This window comes from Mesoplodon densirostris, chromosome 3 (genome assembly GCF_025265405.1).
Source record: "Mesoplodon densirostris isolate mMesDen1 chromosome 3, mMesDen1 primary haplotype, whole genome shotgun sequence".
Lineage (NCBI taxonomy): Eukaryota > Metazoa > Chordata > Mammalia > Artiodactyla > Ziphiidae > Mesoplodon > Mesoplodon densirostris.
In genome coordinates, this window is record NC_082663.1 from 143,394,344 (window position 1) to 143,406,530 (window position 12,187).

The window sequence follows — 12,187 nt, forward strand, 5'->3', positions numbered from 1 at the left end:
AAAGGAAAGTGCTAGCAATACTAGTTAACAATAAAATCGCAGTCACCATTTATGGGGTGCCTACAAAATGCAGTCTCTGCGCTAAGCGATTTAAATATATAGATGGTTGAAATCTCCACGACTCTAGGTGGCAAGTGCTCTTTAAATTCCCGGTTCGCAGGCGAGGAAACAGAGGTTCTGGGTGGATCCGGCTTTAAGGGAGGGGGTAAAGCACCGGACCTCTGACGCCTGAGTTCCCCGGCTGTCCCTCCCCTGCGGAGCGGGCGAGGTAATGAGCAGTAATTAGAGGTTATTAGCTGTACCCAGAGAGAGGGGCGGACTCTGCTTTGGGGGTGGGTTTAGGTCTGAGGGGCGGGGAGCTGCTCCCTCCAACCTAGAGTCTGGCTTCGGCGACCCTGCCCCCGAGCGGGTTGAGCAGCATGACTACAGCTCCCCCCTCCCCCCCGCACTCCCCCCATCCCCGCACCATCGCAGGAACACAATCACTCTAGCACCAGACTCCAGGTTACAGCCCACTCAGACGCACAACTGCACGCACACAGGGGCCTTGGAGACTCGTCTACACACCCACATCCCCTTCCGAGTTGTTTTCAGCCTCCATCCCCTGGGAGCAGAGTGGAGTGGGGGGAGTAGGGAGGAAGGGGACAAGGGCCAGCAGTGCCGGCTTCCGGACAGGGCTGCCTTACGGCGGCGGGCGTGAGAACAGCCGCCGCTGATTCCCTTATCCCGCACCCACTAAGGAGAGGGTGCTGCCAGTAAGGGGAAGCGGAGCCCCCCTGCCACCAGGCAGAAGTGGAAGGTGAGCCGGAACTATGGCTGTTACAAGGAGAGGAGGCTGGGATTATTTGTGAGAGGACCTGGTTGCCCAAAGTTGGGAGACATGCTAGGACTGCCAAATATTTGGGAGTGGGGTCCCCAGTACTTGCAAAACCCGCAGGGATCTTGATGTTTAGGAGGAATCTAAATATCCGGAGCATGGACTTGAATTGTTCTAACGTTGCCATGATATTTATAGGCGTTATAGATGTTCAGGGACCCAAAAGTCCCCAGATTTAAAGGAAGGTCTGGGTGCCCTCACTTTGGGGGAGGAGTCACAACCCTCCATTTGGGGCGGCAAGGAATCTCATGTTTGGGGGGAAAGGGAGCTCCCTACATTGGCAGGGAAGAGCAGCAATCCCTATTATGTGACGCAGGGAACCCCACTGTTGGGGGCATCAGTGTGCCTTCAATCCAAAGAGAGGGGTCACAAACCCTCATTTTGAAGCAGGGATCCTTTATTTGGGGGAAGGATTCAAACCCCCCACTTTCGGTGGAGAGAGCCCCAAAGTTTGGGGAATGATCTGGAGGCCTCCATTAAGGACAGGGTGCAGGTCTGGACCAGCAGCCCCCAGCTGGTTTGGGGACCCCACCCCCTCCTGTCTGTTTCCAGGAACAGCTGGGCCCAGCCTGGGCTGTACTGCTGGGAAGTGGGTGACTCAACCCCTCCCTGCGGCCACAGCTGGACCCCCGCCCACCCCCTCCGGCCTTCACATCTGGGCAGAGACCCAGTCTTGAGAGCTGGGATGGAGACCCTAGGTTCACACATTTGGAAATGGTGCCCCTCCCCACCCAGGGCTGACCACAAGCTCAGGGTGGACACCATGCCCCATACCATGAGGGACTCTGGCAGATTTTCTGCTCTCCAGACACTGACATTCCACCAGGACTCCCATCCTGACCCCCTCGCCGGGTCTGTATATGTGTCTCTGAGTCCATGTGAAGTGTGTTCACATCTATGTAGGTGTGAGATGGTGGGTCTGTGATTGTGTGTGTACAGGCCTATGTGTCTGCATCTACCTGTGTCTTGGGGGCCTGGGAATTCACCCAACAGGCTATGTGTGTGTGATTTGGTGGTTTTGGGGGGGTGCTGTCAGGGACTAGGGCACATGCTTCTCTTTATGGGACCTTGCTGTGTGTCTATATCCCTAGGTCATTCTTTGTGTGAGAAGTGAATGTGTAACAATCAGTACTTCCGTATGGATTTAGGTTGTGTTTCTGTGACCGTGTCCTACTTTCTCTCCGTCATGTGTTTTTCTGTGATAGCATGAGCCTGTCATGTTTGTCCTTGGTTTGTCCATGTCCCCGAGACAATCTGGTGTCCCTGTGTGTGTGGTCTTGTGGGTTTGTGTCTGTGACCCTACTTTACTTCATGTGCCCTACTTGTGATGTCTGCGTGACAGCATGACCGTCGTGTGTCCGTCCCCAGCATGTGTCTCTGTGCCTCTACAATCTCCATGTGAGAGGAATGGCTGTGTGACAACTGGAGTCCTGAGGTCCAAGACTTTTATCTGTGTCTTACTTTGTCTTGGTGTGGCTTTATCGGAGTGTCTGTATATGCCACCTATCTGTGTATGAAGATGGCCCTACCACAAACGGTGTGTGACAGTGTGACCCTGTCCACGTTCGCTGCGGAGCTGGCTGGACTAGTGAATGTTTGTGCCAACGTGTGGCAGGTGTATCCTGTGTCCGTGTGACACTGTGGATCTGATCGTTTGTGACCTTGTGTGTGGGGGGGTGTCAAAGTCACACAAGACAGCGTGAGGAGGCGGTGATGTGCTGGGGGGGCGTCAAGCGCCCAGAGTCCTGCCGCTCTCGGCCCCTCCCGGCGCTGCGGGGGCGCGTGCGTCGTGCGTGACGTGAGGCACGACGGGGGTCGCTGCGTGCGTGGAGCCAGACGCGATCGTGCGTGCGAGCGCGGGGGGATGGGCTAGCTGCGTGCGTGCGTGCGTGGGCGGCTGCGGGGGTCAGGCGCGCGCGGGGGAGCGCGGGGCACAGCCCCACCCCGCCGGGGACTTTGGGCGCGGGTGAAACCCGGGAGGGGGCTGCCGTTAACCCCTTCCTGCCCGATCTGAAACTTGTGGCCCCTCGAGAGAGCGCGCGGGGGCTTCCCCAGCGCGCGGGGACCGTCCCTGCCGAGGGAGGAACCCCGCCATCGAGCTGAGAGACCCCCCAGTTACCATGGAAACCGGAGCTTCCCGCGCGGCCGGGCGCGTGCTTCCTCCCCCCTCCCGCTCTTCCTCCAGCTCCGTATTCCACCGACAATGCGCTGCCCGCTCCTGGCCTCCTGGTCTCCGGGGAAGGGGCTGGGGTCAGCGAGGCCCTGGCGTGCGTGACTCAGGCCAGCTTGAGGGTCCCCTGGCCGCAGCCGACCTCGCTCCCCCTTCTCCACCCCGTGACTCACCCCTCGCGGCTTTCCCCTTGTGTGACTCAAGCCCTTGGGGAGGGGGCTGCGGACTCTGAGACCCCCCCTCCAGGCAGTGGGGGCTGAGAACCGAGTACTGGGGGCCTAGAGCTTAAGGGGTGGGGCTTTCCCTCCAGCGAGGGTCGGTGTCTGGTGTCTTCCCTTAGACATCCCTTGCCAAGGTCACTAGAACCGTTTCCCCCACCCCTGAATTGGCAGTACCTACCCCACAACCCTCCGGGAACCCAGCCCCCAGCCCCTCCCCCGTAGCCCACAGGAAGTTTTTGCAGAGCCCATCGGCGATGAAACGGTTAAAGCCGTTTTCTTATTCATTTCATCCAGGGGCCCCTTTTGACTCAGAGCAAGCCAGGCGCCCCCTTGAGCCGGGCCTCGTGGGGGCCTGGGTTCATACTCCACCCCACATGTACCATTTTTAGAGAGGGGAGGGAAGGCTGTTGGTGAGCTGGCTGGGGGTCTTGGGTAGCATACAGGGTTGGGTTCAAATCCTGCCTCTGGCCTCATTGCTCTCTGGGTCTCGGTTTCCCCATCTGAAAATGGGGAATAATTATGACCCACTTATTGTGGCGTTGTGGGATTAAGTGAATAATAGATGGGACGCTTTGTTCCCAGAGCTGGGCAGAGGAGCAGGGAGGGGGCTTGGCCGGTAGAAAGACCCAGGCTCCTCCTGTATCTCAGGCCTGGGTGTCAGGGTGACCAGCAGAAGCGAGTCCTTGTGGGGCGTGCCATGCCCCACCCAGGCGCTCTGAGGCCATGGGGTTCATCCCGTCCACCCCCTGCCCGGGGCAGGCACCCAGGAAGTGAGAGGCGGGGCAGGAATGAGGCGGAACCTGTTGGGCCCGTCGCCTCCCCACCCCTCACCCTCATTCCGGGGCCCTGGCATGCCCCCCCCCCCAGGTTGCGGCCCCACCCCCACCGCCCTGGACGCCTGGGTCCTGACCCGATGGTGGCCCAAGGGAGGGGATGTCGGCGGAGACAGCGTCTCGGGAACATCCTGTGGACTGCTGGCTGTGGACTGCTGGCTGGACAGACCGGAGGGTCAGCCCCTCCCCGGGCAGGGCAGAAATCGGCTGGGGGCAGAATAAACATGGCCCAGGGTGGCCAGACTTGGGGGGGGCGGCAAGGAGTGTACACATACACAGTCACACACACGACACCCGTGTCACCCTGGCCACAGAGAGACTGCCAACCGGGGACACACTGACAGGGTCAGACACAAATCTGGGCAATACGGCTGTCAAACACAGACACAGTGACAGGGCAGACTCAAGAGGAAGACTGAAATGCTGCCAAACACACAAAGACACCGACAGGCCAGATGCATAAAGGCAGGGAGTGAGTGACACAGATAAATCAACTCAGCATACAGGCAAGATGGACACACTGACAGACACAAATACAGAAAGACATTGACATTCTGGTGAGAAGCACACAGCCTGGCAGACTGTGGCATGGTCACAGGCACTCTAGGACAAACGTGACAGGCCAGAAACACACAGGCAGGACGGACACACTGAGAACTGTGTGTCAGACACAGACGGGCAATACATGCATGTGGATAGACTCAGAGAGAAGGGACAGTCACTTTCAGTGCAGGCTCCCCGAGAGCTGCACGAGAGATGTTCATACACAGTGTCAGATCCTGACACACGAGAAAGCAACACAGGCGCGCACACACACACACACACATACACACACACGAACACACACTAGCAAGATCACCAACTCAAAAAAGATACTCAGAGGCAAGAGAGACATACATAAACCTATGGGAGATGGACATACATAAACCTATGGGGAAGGACACATACAGACCATAACAGAATCCCCCCATCTCCCGCCACAGTTGCACACACACTCAGAGATGCTCTGAGGACATCAGAAGTCAGCCTTACAGATACACACTACCTCACCGATGACACACACGTCAGACCCTCCGACAGATTGGGCAGATGTAAGCAGACAGACTGACAGTCACACACATGGTCTAGCCAGACAGTCACACCCAACGCAGAGAAGCATTGACAGGCCACAGTCGGACATTCACTAACACATTGGCACAGAGACACCGTGACAGAACCTGTTGGCTAACACACACACACACACACACACACACCAGCCACAGAGCCCACATATAGACATACACACATAGATGAGCCACAGACACACACCAGCCACAGACCTCACATTCACAGACCTCACACAGGCAAGCCATGGACCTCACACACACACACAGACACACATACACACTAGACACGAATAGGTTAGCCATATGAACTCCAAAACAACCTACATTCATGTACATAGGCCAGCCACATGCAACCTATTTCATAGACCATACGTATACTCACACACACACTAACCCCTCCCAAACCACCCCACCAAAGCAGGCAGGTCCTACACACCCCTGCAGTGTTGGGCCAACACACAGACACATGCCCTGAGAAGACAGGCCTCACATGCACTCTCACACGTCCTGACAGGCCAGCCACACACTAACTCACAGCCAACCAGACACGCACGTGCCCCTGGACCATGCTGCGGGGCTCTGGGCTTCCCAGCCAGTCTCTACCCCTACCCAGAGATCCTGGTGCTTCCTCTCTCCAACCACCGCCCCCCCCCGCCCCGCTCCCCGGCCTGCTGTTTGTCACTTCCCCTAGGAGGCCCAGCTCAGCAGCCTCAGTCCCTAGTGGGGTGTGGGCCTGTTTTCTCAGCACATCCCCCGTAAATGGGGCACCTGGGATCTCAGCCATGCTCAGGCCCCCCAAGACCTCGCCAGCAGTGGGGGGCACAGAAACAGCTTTGTGGGAAACTCCCCTCATGCCTAGCTGAGTCAGCCTGAGGAGACAGACTCTCCTTCCTGCTTCCAAGAAAACCGAGCAGCTTCCTCTCTAGGAGATGGGTGAGGGACCCCCCAAACCACAGAGGTGGAGGAGGGAAGTGACTGGAAAGCCAGGGGTTCCTGGGGGAGGGCCTCCTTGATCCTCAGCCTCTTCCTGCCAGCTGCCTGTCCACACCCAGGGGCAGGGACAAGGGAGCCTGGGTGCTATGACTTGCGGGTTCTCGTCCTGGCCTGCCCACTGGCTGACTCACAGACAGCCCCCAGCCCAGTTTCCTGGTGAGGGCCCTGCCGGCCAGTGGGCCGGGGGGGGAGGGGGGTCGCCAGGCTATTTATAAGAAGGAGAAGTCCCTCCTGCCAAGGCCAAAAGCCCCAGAGAGACCTGTAGGTGGGGGTGGGAGAACTTCCTCCTTATCCAGTCCCCCAGGCCCCAGGCCCCTGGGCAGGAGGGAAGCCTGGGCACAGACTCCTCAGCCAGATGCTGGTCTGGAGCCCAGGGCCTGGGCAGTACCCAGATGCTAGTCTGGGCACCCAGGGCAGATGGAGGAGGGGGCTATCCTCACACCTTCCTCACAGGGACGGCTAGCCTTGGCGCCAGTGGGGCGGCATGAGGTGGTGGCACCCAGGCTAGAAGGGTGAAACTGGCAGGGGCTTGGAACCGGCTGTACCAGCTTAGCTGGGCCCCCGCCCTCCCTCACTGGCCCAATCCCCACCCCCTGGTCAAACACCCGTGCAGAGAGCATGCTGGCCTGCCCCCAAACACACCAGCAGCCCTCTGCCCTGTGCCCAAGCCCAGATAAGTGAGACCCTTCATGAAAGGGCCTGCAGAGCTTGGCATACAGTTGGCACTGCATAAGTGCCTCTCTGATTGTCATTATCCACATAAAAAGTGGCTAATGCTCTGGAGCCAGACAGCTCAGGTTCTAGGTCAGCTCCAGTGCTTATAGCTGTGGGATAGCAGGTAAGTTCCTTACCTTCCTGTGCCTAAGTTTTCTAGTCTGTTAAATGGGGCTACAAATAGCATGCATTTCGCTCGGTTGTTGGAAGCAGGCAATGTGTTATTCTATGTAAACCACTTAGAAGAGTGCCTGGCCCATGGTAAGAGGCATATAAGAGTTAGCTACTAAAATAATAATTATTGGGGCTTTCCTGGTGGCGCAGTGGTTGAGAGTCCGCCTGCCGGTGCAGGGGATGGGGGTTCGTGCCCTGGTCCAGGAGGATCCCATGTGCCGCGGAGTGGCCGGGCCCGTGGGCCATGGCCACTGGGCCTGCGCGTCCGGAGCCTGTGCTCCGCGGCGGGCGAGGCCGCAGCGGTGAGAGGCCCGCGTACCGCAAAAAAGGAAAAAAAATAAATAAATAAAATAAATAAATATTATTATTATTGTTTCTCAGTCTGTTTGCCTATCTTAAGGGTCTCTGAGTCGTGCTGTCTGCATGACTCTAACCCTGCATCCCTCCCTGCCTTGACCCCCATCCCCCATACATCCACTTTTCCTTGCTGGGTCCTTGGCCTCCATCTCTACCCTTACTGGGCCAGTCTCACCTCTCTCCAGGACTCCCCTGGCATGGGCAGCCTCAGCACTGGTCAGGGCTGACTCACTGTGGCCTCCTGGCCCGTGGGACCTGCAGGTTGGCTTCCTGATATGCTGCCCTCCAGCCAGGCCTGCCCAGCCCCCTGACGTTGCCCGCTGCGCCCCCGCAGGGCCCAGCCAGATGTCAGCTGCAGTTATTAGCATGGGCAGGAGACACAGGCCTGGCAGCTTGCCTGCCAGACTCAGCGGCCACTGGAATCTCCCTTGCGCCTGAGGCGGGGGAGGGGAGCAGTTCAAGCAAGGGAGGAGGAGAGGGGGTACCCAGGGATCACAAGCACCCTCCAAAGATGGGGACACCCCCAGCTTCTAGTGGGACCTTCCTCCTCAAAGCCACTGCTCTGCTGGACTTCCCCCAGCCCCCACAGAGCTCAGTTTCTCTTTTGCCTCTTTCGTTTTCCTTCTCTCCTCCACACTTGGTGAGCTCTGCGCTTGCCCTACAAAGTCTGGCTAGCCCCCCTCCCTCAGCCTCTCTCTACCCTAAAGAAACTTCCATGCTCCCAAGACAGAGGCCTCACACTCTCTCTGAGTGAGAGAGAGAGAGAGAGGGAGAGACTGAGCTCACCTCTGGCTCTAGTGGCTCACAGCCTATCTGCTTGGAAGTCCCACCTTAAGTCTAACTGGAAGCCTCACCATCTAAACCTTCTCACATTCCTGGGGAAGGGGCTCTGGAGGGGTTCCCTCAGATGAGGGAGACAACTCAGATGAAGGAAAGGATCCCCCTTTTAGGTATTCTGGATGGTGAGGCGACCCGCACACTGAAAGAGGAGTAGGGCCTGTCACCCATATGAGTGAAGGTGGGGATACCCCAGCCCCTAGGGATGTATGGGGGGAGGGGCCCCAGACTTCCTGGCAGAAAGTAAGGGCACCCAGCTCGAGGTAGGAGGCAGCCGTGCCAGCCCGCCCAGGCACCGGGGTCGCCTCGAGGCACTGACCCGCCCCCTCCACGCCCGTCGGGCCGGGGGCGAAGTCCGACCCAGGCCCGCGGGCAGGCGGGGACCTGCCAGGCTGGGTCGAGTCGGGTAGGGCCTGGCAGGACGCGGCCCCAGAGCGGCTGGGTGGGGCCGGGCCAGGCGGCCGGGGCTGGTCGGGACTAGCCGTCCTGGGGCCCTGGCGCGCCCTGGGACCTGGCAGATCGGGGCAGCCGACTCCTGGCCGGGGCTCCGGGACAGCGTTAACCCCACCCCTTCCTGTGCCCTTATATGGGCGGCGGGGAGAGACTCCGGGGGCCGCCCCGCCCCCAATCCTGCCCGCGGACTCCGGCCTGTTGCCATGGCGACCAGGCCCCGGTGAGTCCCCCTCCGTCAGGCCGATGGAATCGTCCCGGACTGCCAGCCTCGGCGATCGGCTGCGGGCGCCAAGGGCTGAACCATTGCTTGGGTGGGGATCGGCGACTGGAGGCCTCTGCGGCGGGACTTGTTCCACGCCCCTGGCTTCCTCTGGGGTCGCAAGCCCAGGTTCCTCTTATGAGGCGCAGAACCCGGCTGGACCCAGGGCGGGGCGCATGGTCCCGTAGGATTCGAGTGACGGAGGCAGGGCCCGGTTCCTTCCCCCCGGGCTGTTGCCACACTTCCTGCCGCGGCGCTCTTTCCCCAGCCTGTTTCTAAGGAAGGAGTGGGGTTGGGCGACCGCGCCCCGGCCGTCGGGCTGGGTCTAGGCACCAGGAGCCGACACTGTGTCGGTCAAGCCCAGGGTCACTGGGGGAAGTCTTTGGGGTGTGCACCTAGAGGTCACCCACAAGAGGGGACCCCGATCGTGGAAGATGCAGCAGTCCAGGTCCCCAGGATCCTCAAAAGACCCCTCCTCTCATGTCTCAACCGGAGACCCTCTGTCAGTACTATCTCAGCACTGAAGGGGGGCCCCGACCCTTCTAATTCTCCTCCGTCGGGGCTTCGCAGATGACCCCCAGTGACCTCCAACCTCTGACAGTGTCCTAATCTTCTACCCCACATATTTTCCTTGACTCCGTGTACCCCAGGACCCTCACTCACTTCTTCCATATCTAGGACCCCCAATTCCTTCCCCTTCCAACTTGTGGGGGACTCTCAGTCTCTCCCATGGACTCCAGGACGCCTACTCATTTTCTGCATAATGGGTCTCCAGCAGCTCCCGTGTACACTTTTGATCGCTCCCCCTCCTCACTTTTTCTGGGTTCAGTTCCTCCCGTGAAAATTCCAGTCCCTCAACTCTTTTGTACGCTGGACCCCCACTCAATTTCTGAGTCAGGCGTCTCCTTACCACTCCCCCACCTACCCTGCTTAACCCTCCTGTCTCTCCTTTGGGGGGTCTCTCAGTGTATTCTCAGCCCCCCAGCCCCTCTGGAAGACTCCAGATCCCTCAGGCCTTTCCGTGTGCAGCTCGGGACCACCCCCCTACCCCCAACACACACACACACTTGCTCTGTACCACTTCCTCGTATCCCTCATCGCGTACTCCAGGGGAGCCATCGCCCTCCCTGAAGCCTCTCCCCGTGTACCTCTGACCGCCCCAGCGACCCCTTCCTCGCGCACCAGGGTCCTCTGAGCCCCTCCCCCTGCAGTCGCTCCGAGCCACCCAGCCCGTGGCCGCTGTTTACAAGGACACGCGCTTCCTGACAATGACGCGAGCCGCCTCCTCCCCTTCCCCACGCTCCAGGAGGGGGGCGCGGGGGCCCGGCTCGGGCGACCGCCAATCGGAGCGCACTTCCGCAGCTGACAATCGCCGTATAAAGGCGTGTGGCTCCGGCTGAGCGGCCGGGACCTTGAGCGTGTCCAGGCCAGCTTCGGAGCCAACGGGGAGCGGGGAGCAAGGGGGACGCAACACGAAGAAAGCGAGTGCGCCAGAGCGGGGCAGAGGGGCTAGAGAAGCCGCACAGAGCTTCCGTGCACAGCCGCCTGTTGGTCTCTCTCGGCCCATACAGGCCCCCGGGAACGCGCGTCCAGACACCTGGTCCAGCCATCTCCGCGGACTGCGCGGAGCGCAGCGAGGCCCGGGGCGGCCCCGCAGGGACCCTCAGACCGACCGGGCCGCCCGGATGTGCACTAAAATGGAACAGCCCTTCTACCACGACGACTCATACGCAGCGGCCGGATACGGCCGGACCCCGGGCGGCCTCTCTCTACACGACTACAAACTCCTGAAACCCAGCCTGGCGCTCAACCTGGCCGACCCCTACCGAAATCTTAAAGCACCCGGAGCGCGGGGCCCCGGCCCAGAGGGCAGCAGTGGCGGCAGCTACTTTTCCAGCCAGGGCTCGGACACCGGCGCGTCGCTCAAGCTCGCCTCATCGGAGCTGGAGCGCCTGATCGTCCCCAACAGCAACGGCGTGATCACGACGACGCCCACGCCCCCGGGACAGTACTTTTACCCCCGCGGGGGTGGCAGTGGTGGAGGTGCGGGGGGCGCAGGGGGCGGCGTCACCGAGGAGCAGGAAGGCTTCGCCGACGGCTTTGTAAAAGCCCTGGACGACCTGCACAAGATGAACCACGTGACGCCCCCCAACGTGTCCCTGGGCGCCAGCGGGGGGCCCCCGGCCGGGCCCGGGGGCGTATATGCCGGCCCGGAGCCGCCTCCCGTCTACACCAACCTCAACAGCTATTCTCCAGCCTCTGCGACCTCCGGAGGAGCCGGGGCCACCGTCGGGACTGGGAGCTCGTACCCGACGGCCACCATCAGCTACCTCCCACACGCGCCGCCCTTCGCCGGCGGTCACCCAGCGCAGCTGGGCCTGGGCCGCGGCGCCTCCACCTTCAAGGAGGAACCGCAGACCGTGCCTGAGGCGCGCAGCCGCGACGCCACGCCGCCGGTGTCCCCCATCAACATGGAAGACCAGGAGCGCATCAAAGTAGAGCGCAAGCGGCTGCGGAACCGGCTGGCGGCCACCAAGTGCCGGAAGCGGAAGCTGGAGCGCATCGCGCGCCTGGAGGACAAGGTGAAGACACTCAAGGCCGAGAACGCGGGGCTGTCCAGCACTGCCGGCCTCCTCCGCGAGCAGGTGGCCCAGCTCAAACAGAAGGTCATGACCCACGTCAGCAACGGCTGCCAGCTACTGCTTGGGGTCAAGGGACACGCCTTCTGAGTGCCCTCCTATCCCCCGTACGGACATTTTCCCAACCTGGACGGCTGGGCGCACGCCTCCCATGGGGCGAGGGGGCAGGCGGTGGGCACCGGCCCCGGGGCCTGGGGGCGCCACAAACCACACTGGACTCCTGCCCGCCCGCTCTGCGGCCAGTCCTTCCACCTCAACGTTTACAAGCCCCCCTTCCACGTTTTTTTTTTTTTTGTATTTTTTTTCTGCTGAACTCAATTCATATTGAATATAATATATTTGTGTATTTAACAGGGAGGGGAGGAGGGGGCGATTGCGGCGGAGCTGGCCCCGCCGACCGGTACTCAAGCCCTCGGAGATACTGGGGAGGGGACCCCCGCCCCCTGCCCTCCCCCCCTCTGCACCGTACTGTGGGGAAGAAACGCGCAGTCGGTATCTAAAGAATTTATTTTAAGATGTGTTTGTGTGTGTATGTGTGTTCTTACTTTTTATTG

General features: G+C 60.4%; 1 protein-coding gene across 1 annotated transcript; it reads left to right on the forward strand.

Annotated features, from left to right (window-relative positions):
• Positions 1-10,388: 10,388 nt before the first annotated feature.
• JUNB (JunB proto-oncogene, AP-1 transcription factor subunit) lies at positions 10,389-12,187 on the forward strand. Its single transcript, XM_060092217.1, has one exon. The coding sequence runs from the start codon at positions 10,680-10,682 to the stop codon at positions 11,721-11,723; it is 1,044 nt and encodes a 347-aa protein (XP_059948200.1). The 5' UTR covers positions 10,389-10,679; the 3' UTR covers positions 11,724-12,187.